The sequence below is a fragment of the Ramularia collo-cygni genome, assembly GCF_900074925.1.
Source record: "Ramularia collo-cygni strain URUG2 genome assembly, contig: RCC_scaffold01, whole genome shotgun sequence".
In the NCBI taxonomy this organism is placed as follows: Eukaryota; Fungi; Ascomycota; class Dothideomycetes; order Mycosphaerellales; family Mycosphaerellaceae; genus Ramularia; species Ramularia collo-cygni.
Window position 1 is genome coordinate 1242645 of NW_019716255.1, and position 22060 is coordinate 1264704.

Below are 22060 nucleotides of genomic sequence, written 5' to 3' on the forward strand. Positions count from 1 at the left end.
AGAGCGACGGTCATGCTGGGTTGAGGAAGCCGCACTGCCTCGCTTGTTAAGACCAAGTGCCCTAAGGTACTTCTTTCCACAAGGAGAAATTTCATTCACTTGCCTATCTTTCGCTCCTTCCTATCTCGGTTCTAGAGGCAAATATTGTTTCAGGGGGCTTTCCGCCTCTTGCACAGCGCACAAGGCGCGCAGCTCACAAACACGGCGGTGCACATGGGGGTGAAACCTGTCCTGCGGATTACTTTGATTTGCACGAGCTTGCACTCAGGAGAGAGGCACAAAACAAATAAGGGGCGTTATTGTAGGCTGACACCTGCAAAACATGTGACCCACGCCGGGATCAAACCTCCAATCTCGCCTCCGAGAGCGACAAGAGCATGATGAATGCAAGAGCCAAAAAAATTGTGACCTACGCAGGGATCGAACCTTTGGAGGAATTAGTTTATAGCTCAAGTGGTGGACTTCAAGAAGATGAACGAACCTGCAATCTCCTGATTCCATTCTCAAGGGTGTAAGCCCTCTAGATCGTAGTCAGACGCCTTGCCATTGGGCCAGCAGGCCATGCTGTTGCTACCACTGCTATGTGGATGTGGAGAAGGCGAAATTTGTGATTGTAAATGATAGCCAAAAATTCTTCTCCCTCAAAGTAATCCCATGACTAAATTTAGAGGATATGGATTCGGACAAGCGAGCTTGAACGCTGGAAGTTGGACTGCACGCGACAACACCAACCTCATCGCCATCTCCCCACGATGAGTCGCCGCGCATTGTCTTTCCCCATCCGGTCGCTGTCCACTCCAAATATCATCAATTCCCCCACACAGTGGATTTGTCGACGATGCATAGCAACGCAGGCTCCCGACCATTCCGACTCCTCGCCGTCAACATATGATCCGACACTTCCCTTTGCCCAGCGCATTGGGCCAGATGGACAACCATATGCCCTCACCAAGACCGATCGCCTTCTCAAGAAAGTCTTGAAGCAACCAAGGATACCAGTGCAGTATCTCCAGCACAGCACATCACAAATCCTGCCCGAAGGCGAAAAGGAGCAGCGGGAACAGACAGTCCTGCACAAGAAGATTGTCGGCGTGGTGGTTAGCTCTGGGAAGATGGATAAGACGGTGACTGTGCGTATTGGAAGTCAGACATGGAATAAGCGCATTGGCAAGGTACGGCGCCTCTTTGAGAAAGTTTAGATCAGGACTAATTGCTTCCCGCAGATGTTTCACAGTGCTGAGCAGCATCTGGTGCACGATCCAAATAATTCGCTGATTACTGGGGATGTTGTSGAATTACACAGATTACATGTAAGCCGCCGAGTAAGGCACGTCGTGGCTTCTGTCATTGCTCCCTTTGGCACGCCTCTCGATGCGAGACCACCCRTCCCTACACCGGACGACCGCCTGGCTGCATACAAAGAATCAAGGTTTAGAAAATTGAAGCGGCGGGAGTTGCGCGCCAGGGCTGCAGAGGGCGATGCGGAGGCCATTCAGTCATTGAAAGAGATGGGGCTGGATCCTGGTGATGGTGCAGAAACTGGTGTTGGCAAGACTAGTGCTGGAAAGGCCGTCAGACTTGGAGAGAAGGATCAGAAGCTTCCCTCAAAGGTGCTGCCAGACGGAACGCATGAGGTTGGGAGCATCAATGCTCGCGCCAAGAAGAACAAGGAAAAGGCTATGAAACGGGAAGCGCTAGCCAAGGACAATCTCCTCGAAGCAGAGGAGAAGGGAGAGTTGTTGAAGGAGAGAAACCTTGGGACCGAGTCTGTGTTGAGGTGAGGACTGTAGAAATATATGTATAGTGAAGGAAATATCTGTATAGGGACGCCGGGATAGATCACAGCCTCGCCTCCGCAGCGACCCCGAACCCGAGAATGGTACGGCGTGTCGCGGGCTTTCACAAATCACTCTGAGTGGTATCCTGCTATGCCGCTCGATTTGTTTGCGCCTGCCTAATGACCGCGCGTGCTTCTCGTGACACTGTGACCCCTGATCAAACCTTATCAGCGCGTCGTCAAGTTGACTGACCTCACGTCATTCGAAAACGAGTGATCATACTGCAACAACAACTTCACATTGACTGCTTCATCACAAACTTCCAACATTCGTCTTTCAAGTCACACACACCACACACCAGTGCCTTTACTATCGGTAGATGAACATGGATGATGATGAGTTTGGACTTTCGTCCTCAGACGAAGCAGAACTGCTGAACCTCGAGCCTACAATCGTGAGCAACGGGAAACGCAAGAATGAGGACGAAGATATTGTTAATGGTGCCAAAAAGCTGCGACCGGATCGCGATGACGTGCCTTGCTCTTCGCCTGCTGCCATCGCTACGGCGAACACAGTCCTTCGGCAACGGTTCGGCATGAATGCATTTCGACTGAAGCAGGAGGCTGCTATTGCCAGGCTACTCGATGGTGGCAGCTCCGTAGTCGTGTTCCCTACAGGTAACGTATCAATCCTGGGCTTGCTAGGGCAGAGTTTCTGATGTCTTCTAGGCGGCGGCAAGTCACTGTGCTATCAAGTCCCGGCACTCTGCTTCAAGGAACTTGACAAAATAGCAGGCGAACGTCAAGGTCCTGTCGAGCAAGGTATCACATTGGTTGTGTCTCCTCTCATCGCACTCATGAAGGACCAAGTCGACGCTCTACTCCGTCGTGGTATCAAGGCGGCAGTTCTGGACTCGACCAGGACCAAGGAACAGTACCTCCAGACTATCGATGAGATGCGCAATGGTACTCTGGACATTCTATATTGTGCACCAGAAAGATTGAACAACGAAGGGTTTGTTACCAACATGGCGAACGTCCAGGGCGGTGTTCGACTCCTGGCAGTCGATGAGGCTCACTGCATCTCCGAATGGGGTATTTCACTTCCAAAATGACCCGCTACCAACGTGCTAACTTTCGCAGGTCACTCATTCCGTCCCGATTATCTCAAAGTTGCACGATTTGCCAGGGAAATCCAAGCTGAAAGAGTGATATGCTTAACCGCAACCGCGACGCCGACCGTCGCAAAAGACATCTGCAAAGCTTTTGATGTTCCTGAGTCTGGGCTCTTTCGTACATCGACTTATCGATCAAACCTTCGCCTATACGCACAGTCGTACAACACGAAGAATGAGACATTTCCAAAGTTGCGGGCTTTCTTAAAGGCCCATCCAGGACCATCGATAATCTACGTAACTTTGCAGAAGCAGTCGGAGGAACTTGCGCAGCAGCTTCGCTCACAAGGTTTCGAAGCTAGACACTTTCACGCTGGAATGAAGACAGAGGAGAAAACTGCATGTCAGGAATCTTTCATGGCCTCAAAGGACATGATTGTTGTCGCTACCATCGCCTTTGKCATGGGCATCGACAAGGCAAATATTCGAAACGTCGTTCACTATGCAGCACCTTCAAGTTTGGAAGGGTACAGCCAGGAGATCGGAAGAGCAGGTCGGGACGGCATTGAGAGTCATTGCATGTTGTTCCTGTGTGCCGAAGATCTCCATTTGCGAGAGTCGTTCGCGAGAGGCGACTTGCCCTCGAGTGAGTCGACATGCGCGGCGCTTCTAGGAACAGATCAAGGCTGACAGTATGATCTAGAATCCTCGATCACGGACCTTCTTCAAGAGGTCTTCTGTTTGGTTCCCTCGCCGGCACCGGAGTCGCACATCGAGGCAAATCTATACCAGCAAGGGAAAGATCATGACATCAAAGTAGGCCTCGCTCGCCACGGAATCAATTGCTTGCTAACGGACTTGAAAATAATAGGCAAACGCCCTTGGCAACATCTACGCGCAACTTGAGCTCTCATTCAATCTCATCAGAGCGACAACTCCCAAGTATACCAAATACTCGTACCTGGAGCTGAAATACACCGGATGGGATAAGTCACCAGCTGCCACTGGTCTAAGAAGACTTACCGAAAAGAAGACAAAGCTGTCGCATGTGGACCTGGACAATGCGTACCAGACCACTGGAGTCTCGCGAGCCGATCTCGTTGCGAAGCTGAATGCCTGGAACGATGACCGTTTCATCGATTTAAAGACTGGCGGTATGGTGAACGTCTTTCGAGTCGCGGACCACAAGAACTGGCCCCCACCAAAAGTCAAGATGCAGGAAGTCATTGACAAGTTGTACAAAGAGCTGCAACTGCGCGAGAAGCAAGACCTGGACCGGATGGATCAGGTTATGGACTTGATCACAGGCACAGCTTGCTTCGCAAAGACTCTAGCCGCTCACTTTGGAGACAGTCTGCCTGGCGATGCTAATGAATGTGGTCACTGTGCGTTTCAYGCCCGGTGTCTGAATTTCACGGGTTGCTTGCTAACTGTGCCAGGTACCTGGTGCGAGCATCATCAACCAGTCRCGAAAATCACACGTCCACCAAAAGCTTGGGATGCGGCCGCGTTTTCACAAGTTCTCCGGGCGTGTCCCGATCGAGATGATCCTCGTTACCTTGCTCGGGTTGCATTTGGCATTGGCAGTCCGCGGGTGACGGCAAACAAGCTGAGCAAGCACAAGGTCTTCGGATGCATGGAGGAGCATGATTTCATGCAAATTCTGCAGGCCGCGGAGAAAGTCTGCAAGTGAGCGATACTACTTGAGGCGTGTGTTCTGCATCGACACGCTGTTGCGATACGCACGGGTACTTGTGGATCATGCGCTCTTCTCTGGTGTTGAGAAGCAGTCAACGGCACATTCGAATGTGTGCCTCTCCACTGTTTGGACCGGTACTACACAAGATACTCTCAGCTAACCGAGGCAACGGCTGTATCTGCGGCACCCGCTTCTTCGTGATGAGTTGCGAGTTTGCTCTATTTCGACCATGGTTGAGGGATTCGTATCGATGGCGGACCGTACTAATAATGGCTTTCCAAGCAAAGGGTCGTTTTGCTGACAGCTGCGCGACTACAGCTCGATCGAGACATTATCGCGGGCACGGTCCCCATCAAAGTGAGTCTTTTTGCCATGGCATGCTGACACGCCAAGCGTGATGCCAACTCGCGTGGCATTGATACCTGAGAAGACGCTCCGGGGTTAGCAAGTCGTAGCCATGCATCTCACGGAGTAAGAGTTCGGTAGTCCTGCTAGTTTGAGCACTCGCTGTCCTCCGCCGGGTGCACTCTGCGGGGAATGTGGCATCATCATCAGCCTCCATAAGTCGCAGTGCCCTCTCAGCTTCCAGTAACGACGTGCATGTGTAGCGCTGCGGCGATCCCACACATGAGCTTCAAGACGGAGCTGAGTACATTCACTCCGCTGAGACCAATACTCGTGATCGCTGCGTATCCTTCCCGAATCTCACTCCGCCCGCTCAGCACTGCCACGAGGTAAGACTTGGCGAAGTTGGCGTTCTTGTCAGGCCAAGCACCGAAGGCTTTGCCCAGGCCGCCTACCAGCCTACCCATTATCTTGGCCGCAAGCCTTCTGAATCTCATGGGCGCCATGTCTTGGTGGCCGTCCCACACGCATGTGACCGTTACCAGTTAGACTCTCGGACCCTTCGCGATGGCTCTCGCGAATGTTTCGTCCAGGCTCGACTCGGCTGCCGGCCGTAGCTGCGTCGTGTGGTGGGAAATAAAATTGTGTCGGTAAAAGCCTTCGGATGTTGAGTGTGAACCATACACTGGCGTGGAAATGACGAGTCAAAGGAGAAGCGGGTAAACTAAATGCTTCTCTCCATCTCCTCCACCCACAGTGTGAGCTGCATGGAGGGTCTTTCCGGATCTTCATTCGTCCAGGCCGCTCGACTCACAAGTCACGGTGACCATTACGCAGGCCCAACCAATAGTCGCCTCCTACATAGCGAAGGTGCAGGCGAGGTCTCATCATTCAAGGCAACTTACGTTATTGCCAGTGTCCGCCAAGCTGCCGCGGTACTGCTTGTGACGCTTTGAAAGCATTGATTGTGTTGCATGGTCCATACAAAAGTTCGTCATCAGAATGGAACCAAGTTTCTTACACCGGAAGCAGGCAATGGTGAAAAGAAAAGTAGTTCTTGGAAAGTGACTCCCTGGGAGCGAAGGCAACGTTGTGTCATTGATCCTGTTAGTCTTGCTCTGTCAGTCAAGTGCATTCAGTCAGTCCATGGTCTTGAGGCAAACAGGTCATTGATAATGAGCGCTCCTCCGGTCGTGTTATCTCTTGTGACGGGTACGGATCGACACGTGGACTCTTCGCCGAGCAGATCATATCCTCGTAAAGCTTCCGGTTCAACCGCTTGGCAATAATTTCTCYGGCGTAGAGGTTATTCAAGCTTTTTCGGAAATCAAGCTCTGGAGTCAATTCACCAATGACAGTGCCGCGGGGTTTGCCTAGAGCTTTCACAACACGTGGAGGCTTGCGGCGGTAGTCAGATGCTTACACGACTGGCATGATTCTTGCACAACTGTTCGGATTGCGGCACTTGGTGTAGCCGTAGGGTCCGCGCAAGATGCTTGCGAGGATAAGTGACTCACGTCTATAATAAACTGATCAGGCTGTCGGACGTTGAAGCCAAGCGGCTGCAGGGAGTACTTCCACGGATGGAGTGCAGGGGTCCAACGAGATGTGGCGTTATCCAGGTCTTGGAGCAGCCGTGCCTTCGGTTCGCGTCATCCAACCGAAGGATGCCACAGCGACAGACCTCGAACATGACCCGATAGTTTTGGCAAGTTACGTTGATGAAACATGGAATGTAGACATGTTTATAAGCTGGAGCGTAAAGCATGTTTATCGGCGTCCGATGGTCTTGAAACTTGCCGTCGGTTCATCCGTGGGTTTCCAGTTTAAGCTTATAATTTCAAAGGTTAAGGTAGTTTTGACCTAGTGGTCGCACTCAACAGCTCGTGTCTGGGCCACGAAGAGTGGTGACATACTACTCTGTGTCCGGATATCAACCTCTGTAGTTTCCATCCTGAAGCAAAGCTGGCACATGAAATGAGAGATGTTGACTGCACAATCACCCCAACGTTATTCCCGCGGCCCAGAGCAAGCTCCAAGCCGTACCTCGCCCTGGGGGGAGGGAAAAGCTAGAAACGCCCCAAAACGTGCTCTCGATCCAGGATCAGCTGTACCAAGCCAGAGCCAAGCGGCACAAGAGGCACCAAGAAAGGTCAAGACGAAGTGGGGCGTGGAAGAGGAATGGCTTCGCTTGGTGCGTCCGGCGCCAAGATACTCCAGCCGTTGGTCCCGATCGGCGACGCGTAAAATCCTCAGTGGCCAGATGTGATGTGTTGCGGTTGATCGAGCAGAGCAGAATAAATGGCGGGTTCGCAATGTGCCCAGTTGCAGCATCACATCGAGTGCCTTGATCTTACCTCGAGGGAGATGTACACCGTGGTCAAACGAAGATGCTTGGCGCATTGTTGCGAATTTATGGTTTGACACTTGGTAGCCTAAAGTTTGGAAGGTTTAGCCTACTGCTTGGCTAGCTCGCTTGTGTACATCTGAACTTGCTCCGTCCTCCTCGCGCTCTCACATCTTGCTGCCTTTCTTACCGCCGACCGCCGAAACATTCCATCACAAAGTATCGTTCGTCGCTGCTACCCAAGGCTTGTCTTCCCACTGCCCCGAGTGTTTATCTACCTCATTGGATCATCCCGCGCACATCCGGGCTGTTCTTGGTGTTCCGTGTTGGTGGTGCGTAACGTCCTCTTCGTCCTTCATTGTCTTCGCATACACTGACCGCAGGCACAGACGCGTACCATCGAACACCTGGCTCATTGCGAGCATGAACGGCATGGAGACTTACAACGGGCATGTGCGGACACCGCAGGATGCCATCATCTTGTTCGAGGCCTGCCGCATGGGACTCCTGCCGCGAGTCCAGCGGCGGCTTTCTGACAAGGAGCGAACTTCCATCAAGTCTGGTTCTGTATTCGTGTGGGATGAGCGCGAAGCCGGTATGCGACGATGGACTGACGGCAAATCTTGGAGCGCCAGCAGAGTTTCTGGTAGTTTTCTCACGTATCGTGAAATGGAAGGCAAGCGAGGCACTGCCAGCTTCGACAAAAGTTCCAGCCGCGACGGCACGGCCGGTGCTCCAGAGGCTGATTCTGATGGCGGTGGCCCGGATGGGTATCGCTACAAGCCTGATGGCCTGATGAAACAGTCCTTCTCTATTACCACCAGCCAAGGCCAGCATCTTCACCTCATCAGCTACTACTCGCGCTCGTCGACAGCGCAAAATTTGATGCAGCCGACAAACGACATTCAACTTCGCCACATCCGGCCGGAGAAAGGCATGTACCCAGAGTCCACCGTACACGAACAGAGCAATATTCCAGCCGTGACACGCGGGCCCATGGGCTCGCCCGGCTATGCCCATGCGCCAAACCAGACTCAGCCATATAACAGAGGAGCACACGGGCCATACTACGGGCATCACTGGGCGCCTCCGAGCCCGCTGAACACTCCACCACCTCACTATGGATATTCACCATATTACCAGCACGCTCCAGGACATCCAATGCATCAGATGCATTATCCACCACCTCCCAGCGCGTATGGCCATTACCCTCACGGTACGGCCTTTGACCGGCCCCCGCCAATGTCAAATCCCGGCGTGCCGCCATACGGCTCACATCATGGACCTCCAAACGGGTATCAGAATAGCTATCCGCCACCACCTGCAACATACAACGTAAGTTCAACCGATCAATGTCAGTCTTCCAATCACATACTGACCATTACAGTCTTCATACGCATCATATCAGCCCCCACCTCTTGCAGCGCCTCCCCAACCTGCTTCTCTGGCTCCATCACACGAGCAGAGGCCAGCACCTGCAGCGCCAGCACCGACGACAGACCCTGCCTCGCAGCCAGATGCCAGTCCAAAGGACACTGATCACAATCAAGCACAGCAATCAACACCAAAGGAGAGCACGGAAACGTCGCAGGYCGCAGCTGGTGCGCCCGCGCCGCCAGCTTCTTCACAGACGATTCCCAGTATCTCTGCCATGCTCAATGCCAATGAAGGTGGCAAGCCTCCGCCACGAACTAGCAGTCGTAGCCCTGGCGGCACAGCACGTGGCACTTTGCAAGACATTCCCAGCCACAAGCTCGGCTTTGAGGTGAGCCGCGACGTACAGGCTCTTCGAACTTTGGATAAGACGACTTTCAAACAGTACTGAACGCCTCGCATGTTGGAAGCCAAGAGGTTTTGGGAGCTACTGGGGAGTCATTGCGCGGATTTGGCGCCAGGGGGCATACTCTGTGAGCGAATGGCGTAAAGGAGTAAAGGAATTTACGGAGCCAGGCAAGCGAACAGCGCCTTGCAATCAGCATTTTACGTGTAACGAAGTGTGTGTGTGTGTGGTCTTCGTATCACTTTATACATTGAAATGAACATTTCAATGTCCAACTGACTTTTCATATCTCGTGCAAGAGGGACTCCGCTCGCCTTCGTTCGACGTGTCCCGTCGCAAGCTCGAACGGCTGTCCACGAAGGCTCACATTATGGTCGATGCCTACGATAGTTCAATCCGTCAAGTTTGAGGTGGACGAAGCGGTCGCCTGGATGAAAGCGCTTCTGTCGATGTCTGACACGCCTACGATCCTACCGGCAAGCTTTCGTCATCATTCGTAGCCAGAGGCAGATACCACGGCGGTCGCTCGCTCAAACAACGCACCGACGCAGAATCTGCATATTCGGCCTCGCGCAATCCCGCATCGTGGCTTTCTAGAACTATGCCGTGCGTTTCTTGTTGGCATCCGTTTGTGCCGAGTTCCAGCCTAACCTAGACTTGTACGCTGGTGTTTCGGCGTTGTTCCACACATTATAGAGAGCGCTATAAGGGTCGCTAAAGTCAGCCTCTTATCCTTCAAGCGTATATGAGCGGTCACTCACTTCTGTGTCTTATCGCCAACATTCTCATTTGTGCTCTCCTTCACGCCTACTCTCAGTCCTCCTTCTTTAGTGAAAGCCATGTTCTTCTTCTCCATCTTTTGGCCCGCGCGATCGGCCAGGTCGTTGCTCCATAGATAGATCTGGTATCCGATCCAAGCTACGGCTCCGACKATCGTGAAGAGGATGRTCAGCGGGATCAAGTTCGATGCTTTTGCCATGATAGTGTATGTAGGTGAGGCTTTGGCGGAGAGGAAACTGGGACTGTTGCCGGGATGATGTCGATATCTTTTGGGCAAAGGACGACACGAAGACACAGACTGACACACGAGACCGCGTGCAGGTTAGTACTTGAAAGAAGATGGCTCGGATGGGTAGTGGTGGCTGAGCCGGAGCCACATGCGCCGCCGCTCCACAAAGACCCTGAATCGCACGTGGAACGCGATGCGAGGCAGTACGAGATTCAGAATGACTTGCCTACACCTCCTGACAAAACTTTAGATGGTTCTGCCTCAATACACTTACAGGCAGCTGATCATCGCTACCTCCCCATCAATCTCTTCTTTAAATTGCAGCTCTAGGCTTCACGAGAACATGAGCTTAGCATGGCATCAACATGATTCGTCCAACATTCGGCGTGGCGAATGCCGTATACTGGTGTGCTCTGACCATTGGTCGAGCGACTCTGCCTCTAGGCGCCTCTGGCCTTGGAGATTCAACACGGACAACCTTCGCTCAAGCTACGTTTACCTTTATTTTGTGTTCTCATTGCCCAACCTGTAGGATGATTCTGAGTATAGGGGATTTGTGGGATCCCTGCGTATACTAGACCGAGTGAGCTATTCCATACGGAGCACTGAACCACAGAAGCGCGGCCAGTATTGACGTGGGGTTTGACACATGGTTTTTGCGTTCTAGGATACACTCACGTTTGTGTCGAATACTAGTGACCTCTTGAGCCCTCAATAACGCTCTCATCTCAGGGTCAAAGAAAGAGTACTTGTAGATTTGTTCGTGCTGGCGACATCGCCAACGATTCCCACTTCAGTAGCTTGCATCTAACCCAGCTGACAGACCCCAGTGATGTTGTCGATACACGCGAGTGTGTTACAGGATTGGATATCTATGCTAGGGTTGTCTCCATTGCTGCTGTATCTCTGGGCATAGATTATCAGGAGTAGTACGCAATGGTGTAGCAGTCTCAGTGTCATGTCGTAGAGACCCATCGATGTTCTTGAGGGAGCAAGGTGCTCTGCCCCATGCTAGGGGGATGTTTCCGTCACATATGCAATGCTCGAATCCCGATCGACTTTTGTCACTGTGAATTCTTGTCGACGATACCTTCTTAACCTGTGTCGCCCGGAGGATCTTCTTTGCTGTAACGTTGTTTGGCCCCTGATGGGAGGACAAAGTCAAAGTCGTGGAGCAGCAGGATTCGCTCCTTATCACATGCCCTGCCWAGCCGACACGTCGGATCTGCTCGGAGCGTTACTATCTTATTGTCATTCCTTCCCACCGTTTTAGAACGAGAGAGTTCATGTTGCATGAACCGCAGATTGAAATGCTCATTGTGGGTACGAGCGTGAAGATAGGCGACGGGGTGTTTGGTGATTTTTGACGGAGATCACCTAGCAAGCTCAGAAAGATGGATCTCTCGAGATGATCAAAATCCATCTAACGAGCAGCACATCCGAGCTGCAACTATAGTTGCAATGCAAACAAGTATGACTGTTTCTCGGCAGAGTACAGCACTGAGCTGGGTCGCAAGTGACTGTGGCCTCCTCGCGTAACTGCYCCACTACCCCAACCCCAACCCTAAGGCAGGCTAGCCCCCACGCGCAAAGTTGACCAGAGGAGGACGAATATAATAGTGCTGTCTTTGGTTGTCTCTTCTCCCTACTACTACACGCTAATTCATTGCTCAAACGCTTCGACACAAGTAATTCCATCCAGCACAGCAGACCGCGTGCTGATCACCAACGACCCAACAGCCGACACCAAAATGCAGTTCATCATCCGTCATGGCCGTCACGCTGTTCGTGTGCCCCTCAGGGCCTCCACTTTGGCTTACTCTCCCCAGCCGACTGACCCAACCTGCTCATCGCCCGACCCGCGCTCGGAATCACACCCAGACGCCCGCAATTCATGGTGGCACTCGGAGACCTTCTATGATGAGCCGGCGATTCATTATCGGCATCGTTTCCATCCGTGAACTTGGGTAACATAGAGCTCCTTCTCCCACTGGGTCCGAGAAGACGAGAAGGGGGACGGGTGGAATGAGTGCCCAGAACCGGAGCAGAGGCCTTGGTACGCAACGGACTACGCTGTCTCGCAGTATTGCCACCTGCAGGTACCGACAAAGACACATCCCGCGACCCTCCAGGCGTAGCAGCTATCGGTCCAGGAATATAGGACGGCTGAGGGTGCGGTGCGCTGAATACGCGAGGAGCTGGCGTTCGACTTCTCATGCCGAGGGAAGGGGTAGAAGCTCCGTTTTGACTGGTGCGAAAGTGGTTCATCTTCGGTGTCACAGGCGTCTTTGCGTAAGGTGAAGGCTCAAACGCCGAGAGTGGACGAAAGTCATGCGCCTCGGGCTTGATCGCGTTTTGCCAGCGGCCTTTATTGATCGAGGGCATGGGATCAGGCCTGCTCGGCCAGACAGGCGTTTTGGAAGGGGTCGGAATGGACGATGCGGACTGGGGGCTGGCGTGCATATCGCCGTAGGACTTTCGCTGATTCAAGGTCCGCCGAGGCAATGATCCGGAAACAGCGAGGCGATCGTTCGGCTTACTGCTGCTGTTCCTAGTCTTGATGGTGGTAAGAGAGGTTGGTGTTCTTGACCCCACGCTATCTCTTCTGCTTGCTCCAATCACGCTGCTCGCTGGTGAAGTTCCTGGTGTGTCCAACATGCTGCTCCCAACAGATCGTTCACTGGAGATGACGGTCGAGACTGAGTCTCGCAGACCTATATCTCGACTCTCAATGTTGACCTCTTCTATTATGAGGCCCATCTCAGTCATCTCCCTCTGCAAATATGCCCATCTCTGCTTCATTTCACTCTGCAATCGTAGAATCTCGCCATTGAGCGTGAGACGATCGAGGACACCTCGATCGATGATGGCTAGCACCCTTTCAATCGCGGGTCCATAGTGCCGCTTCTTCGCCTCGTAGTTCTCAATTTTGTCCTGCAAATCTGCAGCATGCGTTTGCTGCTCATTCCTATCAATCGCATCCTTTAGTTTGTGATGACTTCTTGTGATTGACTCGCACATCTTCAAGGCTTGCCGACCGGCATTCCTGAATACAAGCACCCATCTATCCTCTCCCAGCTCGCGCCGCAATGAATCGGCGTCCGCCTCAAGCTTGGACCATTGGCTCTCGAGTTGGTCCCGGCGATGATCGAGGTCCAGACAAGCACTGGGGAAAACGTCCTTTCCCCGAACTTGCCATGTTGACAGCCGCATGGGCAAAAACTCCAAGGATGCTCGTAGAGGCTGCATACGGGCGAATAGCGCCAGTAGGCTTGAGTCCTCCTTATTCTCATTCAAATGCATCGGCGAGCCAAGTGATAAGGGCGCTATGCTGAGGCGGTTGTTGATGGCCGGTCTCCCAGGCTGATCCTCGATGATCGTTTCCAACTCGCTCAGATCGATGCTATCTTTCGAGCTCAGTAGATTGCCTGCGCCGGAATGTCGCTTCTCTTCCATCTCGAATACCAGTCGATTGAGGCCATCCATCTCTTGAGCAATCTCGCCCAGCACCGTATTCCAGAGCTGCTCCCACTCCATGGCAATCTCGACCTGCTTCTTGATGCCATTCAATGTGCCTCGAATCTGCTTCCAACTTGCTACAATGGTTTCCAGCTGATGCTCGCTGGCCTTGTTCTCTTCTACGGTGAGCAGTCCAACATCATCGCGAGTCTGGAGACGTTCTATCGAGAGAATGTAGACCTCAACCAATTGCTGGAAGCGATTTATGGCATTGTCCACCTCCTCCATCCCTTCTCTACCTCCAGCGGCTGCCCACTCCACATCATCTTCTGCATTGAGTCCATCCAGCACGTCCGACGCCTTGCTTATCCACATGCGTATCTGCTCAGAGGCATCTGCCAGGGCTCTCGCAGCTTCCGTTGAAGTTGGTATCGAAGAGATGCGCTTGGCAAGCGAATTGCCATCCGGGAGCCGCATTGAGGTGAGCTGCGCCAATTGGCCGGTAAAGCTCGCGCGTCCCAAAGTGTATATTGAACCAGCTCGAGACAGACTTGGGCGGGTGACCTCGCTGTCGCTTCCGTTCTCTGCGCCGCCATTGGCCCAACGTGGCGGGGTGGAAACCATGTGGCTAGCAGGCGACGGTCGGGGAGCGGGGGAAGAGGATGGAGCGGGAGCGCAAGGTTGGGTCGGGGAGCAAGGTCCCAAAGGCGGGTCGTTCGCGAAGCAGTGCGTCGTGGGTGTCGTCGGCGTCGAACTTCTGGGTCGGGACAGCACTGCAGCGGACGGTTGTACCGGCCGGGGAGTTGGGGAAAGAGGCTCCTTGGTATGCAAGTCCAGGCGCGTCTTGTCGTCAAAAGGAAGGCGATATTTGTTGGTATCGCGCAGCTCGTCTCGGTCGTCGTCCGTCTCAGACGGCGCCAGGCTATCACTGATGTCTATGACTGATGAGACATCGTCGCTGTCAAACACGACAGCAGCCTCATGGTCGGTGTCGTCCAAGACAGGCCCACCGCTCAGCCTCACACCACCCGGCATCGTCCAAGCGCTCGTCCTCCGCCGCACCCCCGCCTTGTTTGCGCGTGCGCGCTGCAAACGCTCAATTTCCGCGATCTGTGATTCTGGGATACGTCCTATAGTCCGGCTCGCTGCGTCGCGGTCTCGCACCCGGTTCTGCTCCTCCAATCGCTTCAGGCGCAATTCCAGTCCGGGGCCCAGACGTCTGGTTGGTCGTCTTCTGCCACCGCCAGCGAGATGCTGGTCCGTCTCGAGCTTCCCTTGCTCCTGGAAAGCTGCTACGGTGGGCCGATCTGCCATTTTACGTCAGTTCCTCAAGGCAACAAACAAACGCGCTTTCCCTTCATCGCGTTGTATAGATTGTGCACGGGGCTGGAGCGCATAACGATCGCAGACATCAAGGGTGCTACTCACCTCACCTCACACTTCAAGCGATGCTAAGGTGTTTAGACCAACTCGATTGGTCCAAGTTTCAAGTGCACGTCTCTTCTCATCTACAGGCAGAGGGCCAACGCGCAGACAAACGCTATCATTTCGCGACGCGCCAGGGCAACGGCGATTGGATGAGCTGTCTGCAGGAAAAAGTACAGACGCAGGAACACGAACCAGATTGCCACGCGTTTACACAGCTACTTGCTCCTCGCGTAACAATAACATCACAATAGCTTGCGATGGCCGAAGCATCATCGTCAAACATGTAGCTAAAGGAGGATCTCGGGACTTTCCTAGGGCAGATCATCCTGCCAGATCCGAGGACCGAGCCGGCAAGTAGCCTCCCAAATGATTAATGTTCCGTTGACAGTTACATGCAGGTATGCTTGAGTGAACGACTTTGTTAGATCAAGTACGAGCCTGTTAAACTCACTGACAAGGCATCAAAGAGTGTATTATTGCAAGCTTTCTTCTACATTCGATGCATCCCTTCCCCGTAAACCTAAGGTATGGACTTCAGCGAAACGGAGAATGAGCTGTTCGTGTCGATTTATATTTAGGATAGATAAAATTGACCTCTCGCTTGGACGGGACTTTAATTGTTTTGAATATATGCAAAGAAAAGGCTTACAGTCTGACCAACCTGGGCCGGGTATCATCTCGTTCTGTCCACAACACCGTCTCAAGCAGCAGTCTCCTCCCCCTTCTGCTCAGTCTTCCCTCCCTCGTCAGTCGTAATCTGCGCAAGTGGGGTGTCTGGCCGGGTACCTTCGTCAGTCTCACCGTCAGCGCTTTCCGCAGTGAGTGGCTCGGGCACATCGACCTTTGCCGCCGAGTCCGGCGCCACCTCTGCAATCGGCTCACGGTCAGTCGTAGTGTCCGGAGCTGTTGGAGCATCAATCTTGGCTTCCACGACCGCTACAACTTCTGCGATGGGTGGAAGATCGAGAATCGATTCCTGAGCGCTGCGAATCTCAGGCACACCAATGTTCGCTGCCAGCTCTGCTGTAACTTCTGCAATCGGTCGACCATCGGCAGCATCAGCATGTATAGCCCCTGGACTTTCAAGCTTTGCCTCCTGCACGACCTTGGCGTTTTCAGCATCTCCCGATACCTCAACCTTCACCTCAGGTGGTCTTCTCCTTTCTTCTCTCCGTTTCTCCAACATCCAGTCCTCCATCAACTCTTGCCGGACACCCTGACACCATTTCAGCAAAGCGTTGTCAAATTTTGTCCAAGATGCCTCGTCCTTGTCGTTGACAACTTCAAGTACAGGCACGTCCAGGGCAATATCCCAGCGCAGTTCAGCAGCTTTGACCCAATACCGCAGATTGTCAGCCATGCGGTAGGGCTTGGCGACATCCGTGTGCCAGGTTTTGATTTCATGGAAGCGGCGCTGAGAACGTGCAACAAGGGCGTTGTGAAGTTTGACCAATCGTTGACCGTCTTGCAGAGCTCGCAGGAACTCGTTGGGTAGCTTGTTGTCCTCGCCAGCTTCTGGCCACGAAGGTAATGCCGGTTCTGTTTGATCAAATGATCGCATGAACAGACATTCGCGCTCACGTTCCCTCCCAGTCCAGTCCCCCTCTCGCCAAGCCCAAGACTCCCGCTCAGCAGCTTCTTGCTGCTCAACAGCTTCTTCACGCTTGAGCAGCTTGTCGATGCTCTCAATCCACAGAAGAATGCCGGTGAGTTCAGGCAAGCGTATGCCTCCACGGAAATTCCGACTCGCCATGCGCTTGAGAACATCCAACACTTGGTAGAGGTCAGCACGGATGACCTTTTCGGATCTGATGGCGTAAAGCCGTTTCGGATTCTCGTGTGCCGTGTAATAGTTCTTCGCTGCTCGAATCGCCAGCGTGATGATGTCCAAGAGGTGCATTCCTTGAATCTCATGATAGCCGCTGTTCTCTTCAACTTGGTTCTCCTGCTTTTGCGTTTCCTCCAGAACCTTGCAAGCATCTTGAAGAGCTTCTTTCAGTTCCCTCCGGAGAACGGGCATGTCTGGCAGAGGCTCAATGTACTCCGGCTTGACTTTGTACGTGCTCACTGTTGGCGGAAGCATGATGGGGTCCCTCGGATCCCAAAGTTCACTGTTGAAGTGCATGTCGGTCGGACTCTCAACAATAGCCGAGTCCACTCCAGGGTCTGAAAGTGCGTATGTGGAGGGCTCGTGCTGGCCGTCGTACATTGGCGATGGAGGCACGTTGTAGTAGGCATTCCGGGTCATCGCAGGCTCCATATTCTCCTTGTCCGCATTTGAGCTTCCCGTCTTTTTGCCGTCCTTTGCCAATTGTGCACCTTTCCCATCGAGCAGCCCGGTGCGTGCAAAGTAGTACTGCATGTGGGCAATGCTTCCCAAGCTCATCACACTGTCTCTGTTGCGTGCAGAGTCGGCGAACGAGGTCCCTTGAGGCCGCATGTAGCCCCTCCTTCGTACCACGGTCGCTGCACCCTCCGAGAGTCGTGAGTGCCTTGATCGAGATGAGAGGATGGACCCCGTCGTGCTGGACGGCGTGGAGACGGAGCGATCCAGCAGCGGGACCGCATCGAGTGCCATGGAGGGTGATACGCTCGGTGAAGGGGAGTCTGGCCGCTGGTCAGGCGAAGCGAGGCCATTATCGTTGTCATTATGGCYCGTCGTCGGACTCGACGTAGCCTCGACCACTTCCGCCATGCTAGCACGCGTGCACAAGTTCAGACGGTCAGGTTAATTCGGGCTGTACCTGACGAAAGCAGGGAGCTGTTGGTCTCGACGGGCGCGGGATCCCTGGAGTTGATGTCGCTTTTCACACACTTGGCCAGGGATGTTCCCTGTGTCAAGACTTAAGATCTGTTGAGAGGAATCACAAACCGCCATCCAAACCGAACAATCACAGATGTTCGGTCGCCGCGAGCACCAAAATAGGGGCCCACTGGATGCAGCTAAGAACAGCTAACTCTTAGCGCAACAGTGACAGTCTCGCGGATTCCCGCAAGACCGGACCGGCACCAGGCTCCGGCCTCCAATGCCGGACAAATGTCTCGTGAGGGGTGAAGACAGGAGTGTACTGCGCTGCGACCAGGCGGAGGCAAGTGGTCACTTTTGGGAGACCTAAATTGAGGCGATGGAATCTTTGCGAGAGAAGGAATTCCACTGCACGTTCCGACTGCAAGCGATCATCTGTAGGGCTGCAGGGCTGCAGGCACCGTCACGTCGATCCAATCTACACGGTACAACTAGGAGGCATACAGTCGCATGGGATGCACAAGCCAATTCTCGTGTCAGATTTTTTGCACTGCGACTACGGAGTCGTGCAATGCGATTTGTGAAGTCGGGTCTAGTTGGACATGGTTCCAGTGTACAGGAAAACGAAAGCGCCGTATTTTCGCTCTATAGCAGCGGCGCGAGCAAATGGGCGAGATCTACCTATGAATAATTTCGTCAATTGCTCGCGGCGCGGAGATGATTTGTAGCAAGTAGATTCGATGCACGTTTTACAACGAAATTCGGCAAGGCGTTCCAAGAACCCCGTGCATTGCTCTTCTGTGCTTTTCCCATGACGTAAGGTACATTTGAATCGGTGTTGCGCTCCTCATCCTCATTGCAATCCCATAGTAGCGATTTTCGGTCGCCCCTACCAAGATGAGCAAGCGTGTACGTATAGACACGAATGATATTGACAGCGACTGAAGTTTGCAGATTTCTTTCACAGTCAGCGGAACGGTGCAAGGCGTCAACTTTCGGAGTTGGACCGAGGACAAGGCAAGAGGACTTGGCCTCACGGGGTATGTAAGAAACGAGTCTGACGGCACAGTATGATTGAGTGGACCCGACTGTGTAATGCGAATCCATTTGAATGACCAAAAATAGGTCATCGGCGAAGCTCAAGGCTCTTCCAGTGCCCTTGATAAGTTCGTCCAGCACCTAAACATCGGTCCAAGGATGGCCAAAGTCGAGAAAGTGAACGAAAAGGACATGGGATTGAAGGATGGTGAAAGCTCTTTCAACCAGTGCGTTGAACCGTCGATGCTCACAGTTCTTACTGACTCTTGAAGAACAGGATAAGACGATGAACTGAAAAAGACCCCTTAGTTGCCGTTCAAGGCCAACCCACCTCATGGATCTCTGCGAGAGCAAGCCMTGCAGGGATCCGCCAGCCCTACAAGGTAGCCGCGACACACTGCTTCCAATGCGTTAAAATTCTCCCGTGTGCGTGTCATCTGCTCAAGGCGAGTGACTCGAACCCGAGTTTTCCTCGCCGGGGAAGAACGGATTCTTGTGGCAAACTCCTCTGAGGTGTCAAGTCTTTTGTTCGAAGCGGTGTCTTTGGCTAAGAAGGCGCACACAGTAGTCTAGCAGACATCTCACAGATTCATCTGCGTGCTAAGTTATGCGGAGTCAYCAAAAATCGCATCGCCAGTTATTGCTCGAGTACCTATACAAGCTGTGATCGGGAAGCGCCGGGTTGAGCTGACTGGCTGCTAACCCTACTATATTTTCAATTCTCCGAGACATCATCTCCAACAGCACTTCCTCATCATCTTGCTCCTCCGGGTAATCCGCAAAGGGTAGACTCGGAATCGCGTGGCACACTTAAACTTAAACCACACGGTCACCGGGAAGGCTGAGTAGTTTTCTTTCATCATCAAACCACATAAAAGCTCTCGCCTCATTCTGTCGTACTTTTCATCAATAATCAACCTCAGAACATCACCTAAAGGCAATACAATAGCATCGCATCTATGCAGTGCAGACGATCAGTTGTGTCAAGTGCCATCTTCTCCAAGCATGTCCTCAGAGCACTCAATAGCCCCGCGGCAACATTTGCCAGACCAGCGTTTTTAAATWTCCATCATGGCAGCACTGGGTCCCGGCAATTCAGCAGCTCGCCAGCAACTCGATGGTAAGTCTCTGTCGTCGAGTGCTTCTCTCCATGTAGAGAGGGTCGCCATGACGCCCCTGCAGCTGACATATATATTACAACAGGAAAGATCTGTTCCCGGAACAGACGGCCTCCCAAGCCATCAAGGAAACCGAGACAACATGGAAGCATCCGTGAGTGAGCCCGCATGGATCAATGATATCAAGCGATGTCTCTATGTAATGGTTCGTTATTGAACACTGTTAACCTTCCCGGAACGTAGCATATACACCAAGGAGCAGATGAACGAGGTTGTCGTTGCGCACCGCAACATCAAGACATGGTCAGACCGGGTGGCAATCGCATTCGTGAGGACTCTCAGATTTGGCCTGGATTTGGCCACTGGCTATAGGAAGGGAGCTGGAAACATGACTGCTCGACAGTACATGATCCGCAATGTCTTTCTCGAGTCCGTCGCAGGTGTGCCCGGCATGGTCGCCGGTATGCTGAGGCACCTGCACTCCCTGAGGTAAGTTCTGTACATGAGACATTTCGCTCTTTATCATCTGTACTGACACATGCTTTCTCAGGAGGATGAAGAGAGACAATGGCTGGATCGAAACGCTTTTGGAAGAGAGTTTCAACGAAAGAATGCATCTGCTCACATTCATGAAGATGGCAGAGCCAGGCTGGTTCATGAGGATAATGGTCCTTGGAGCTCAAGGCGTCTTCTTCAATGCCTTTTTCGCTTCGTATCTGTTGTCCCCACGGACCGCGCATCGCTTCGTCGGATTCCTGGAAGAGGAGGCCGTCATCACATACACTCGGGAGCTCGAAGACCTGGACGCTGGCCGCCTACCCGAATGGGAGAAGATGGCAGCTCCTGACATCGCTATTTCTTACTGGAACATGCCAGAAGGTCACCGAACGATGCGTGACCTGCTGCTCTACATTCGCGCCGACGAGTCGAAACATCGCGAGGTAAATCATACGTTGGCGAATCTGCAGGAATCTGATCCAAACCCCTACAACTCGAAATACGACTCAGACGACAAGAAGCCTCGTCCTGTGAAGGACCTCAGACACCAAAAGCCAACCGGATGGGAGCGGGAGGAGGTCATCTGAACGGAGGCCGCCATATCAGGAATTTTTTTTGCTGCGTATTAGCGGTCTATATGACATCTCAACTCTACCCGGCCGTGGGGAGTGGAGCGAACCTCATTACCCCTTCGGTCCTATATCCCCTTGCCGTCCTCATCATGGAGGGCTTCGTGGAGGAAACAATAGATGAATGAATCCATCAGTGCACGGAAATTTCCCAACTCGCAACCGGACCTGTTGGTGGTCCGAATCGCAATTTATTGTACAGCGCCGTGCCGAAAGCCGCCTGGTGGATCTAGCTCATGTGAAGCTCTTTACGCGACGTCGATTTTTCACGAGACGCATCCTGCACCTCGTATTATAGCGAAGCAGCAGCAGCAATGGGAGGGAGATCCGTACAAGCCCAGTCAATCAATGGTGGCTTGGTATAAGATGCTGTAGATCGACCGACTTCATGCTTTCTGAACGCGGTGCTCTTCCTCCCCATACATGCCGGAAACATCACCGCGTTGGCAACATGAGCGCGAGAGTATGTCCATCGTTCCGTTGCTTCCGCCAGAGGGTTGATATGACAGCATGCGTAATGCTGATCATATTGCTCGATAAAGTCTTTCTTTGCATTCGCTCGTSACAAAGGTCTGCCGTATCCCAAAGTGGCTGGACGTATGGACGCCAGCTGGAATTGCCGTATACATCACATCTGTTGGGTTTGTATTGCTTATTCTGATCGACCTCGACGCTTGCGGTAAGAAACATCTCGGATGCGTCCTTACAATCCAATGCTGACATTCCTGGCAGCTCAATTTCATAGTCAGTCTCTCCCTACTAGAACCCTAAGCACCTACCTCATCAGTGTTGGCTGTGTCTTTCTGAAACGCCTCAAAGGCGAGCCTCTCCCACCTGCACGATGGAGTCTCTGTCGGTATGGTTTGGCAGTGAATGCTTTCGCGTTCTTGTGCTGCGCTTTTCATCGTCATCTTCAGCTGCTCTCCAACGAATCTTCCAGTGGACATGAGCTCAGCGAATTGGGGGCTACTGGTGTGAGTCGGGGTGGATGATGTYGTCTGTCGTCTTCCATTTCGCATACGGTAAGCGATAGTACACTGCACCTGTAGACTTTGTGAATGGAAAGCCGGCC

At 52.9% G+C, this 22060-nt stretch overlaps 7 protein-coding genes; 5 read left to right on the plus strand and 2 right to left on the minus strand.

The window, feature by feature from the left end:
- Positions 1-752: 752 nt before the first annotated feature.
- On the plus strand, positions 753-1781 carry RCC_12161 (uncharacterized protein; the record flags this gene model as incomplete). XM_023765631.1 has 2 exons in its annotated part: positions 753-1172; positions 1224-1781. The coding sequence occupies 2 exons, from the start codon at positions 753-755 to the stop codon at positions 1779-1781; spliced, it is 978 nt and encodes a 325-aa protein (XP_023621399.1).
- Positions 1782-2157: 376 nt separating this feature from the next.
- On the plus strand, positions 2158-4585 carry RCC_12162 (related to QDE3 protein (involved in gene silencing); the record flags this gene model as incomplete). XM_023765632.1 has 6 exons in its annotated part: positions 2158-2455; positions 2507-2872; positions 2921-3538; positions 3596-3708; positions 3764-4277; positions 4332-4585. The coding sequence occupies 6 exons, from the start codon at positions 2158-2160 to the stop codon at positions 4583-4585; spliced, it is 2163 nt and encodes a 720-aa protein (XP_023621400.1).
- A 3121-nt stretch (positions 4586-7706) lies between these two features.
- RCC_00481 (related to cAMP-independent regulatory protein pac2) lies at positions 7707-9108 on the plus strand (the record flags this gene model as incomplete). XM_023765633.1 has 2 exons in its annotated part: positions 7707-8618; positions 8692-9108. The coding sequence occupies 2 exons, from the start codon at positions 7707-7709 to the stop codon at positions 9106-9108; spliced, it is 1329 nt and encodes a 442-aa protein (XP_023621401.1).
- Positions 9109-11869: 2761 nt separating this feature from the next.
- On the minus strand, positions 11870-14845 carry RCC_00482 (related to MUC1 Extracellular alpha-1,4-glucan glucosidase; the record flags this gene model as incomplete). Its single annotated transcript, XM_023765634.1, has 1 exon — positions 11870-14845. One exon carries the CDS (start codon positions 14843-14845, stop codon positions 11870-11872), a length of 2976 nt encoding a protein of 991 aa, XP_023621402.1.
- Positions 14846-15659: 814 nt separating this feature from the next.
- RCC_00483 (uncharacterized protein) lies at positions 15660-17654 on the minus strand (the record flags this gene model as incomplete). The annotated part of the gene is made up of 1 exon (XM_023765635.1): positions 15660-17654. The coding sequence occupies one exon, from the start codon at positions 17652-17654 to the stop codon at positions 15660-15662; it is 1995 nt and encodes a 664-aa protein (XP_023621403.1).
- A 948-nt stretch (positions 17655-18602) lies between these two features.
- Positions 18603-19033, plus strand: RCC_00484 (related to Acylphosphatase; the record flags this gene model as incomplete). XM_023765636.1 has 4 exons in its annotated part: positions 18603-18618; positions 18673-18773; positions 18831-18970; positions 19021-19033. The coding sequence occupies 4 exons, from the start codon at positions 18603-18605 to the stop codon at positions 19031-19033; spliced, it is 270 nt and encodes an 89-aa protein (XP_023621404.1).
- Positions 19034-19702: 669 nt separating this feature from the next.
- Positions 19703-20946, plus strand: RCC_00485 (probable alternative oxidase AlxA; the record flags this gene model as incomplete). XM_023765637.1 has 4 exons in its annotated part: positions 19703-19863; positions 19947-20015; positions 20105-20350; positions 20412-20946. 4 exons carry the CDS (start codon positions 19703-19705, stop codon positions 20944-20946), a joined length of 1011 nt encoding a protein of 336 aa, XP_023621405.1.
- Positions 20947-22060: the final 1114 nt, after the last annotated feature.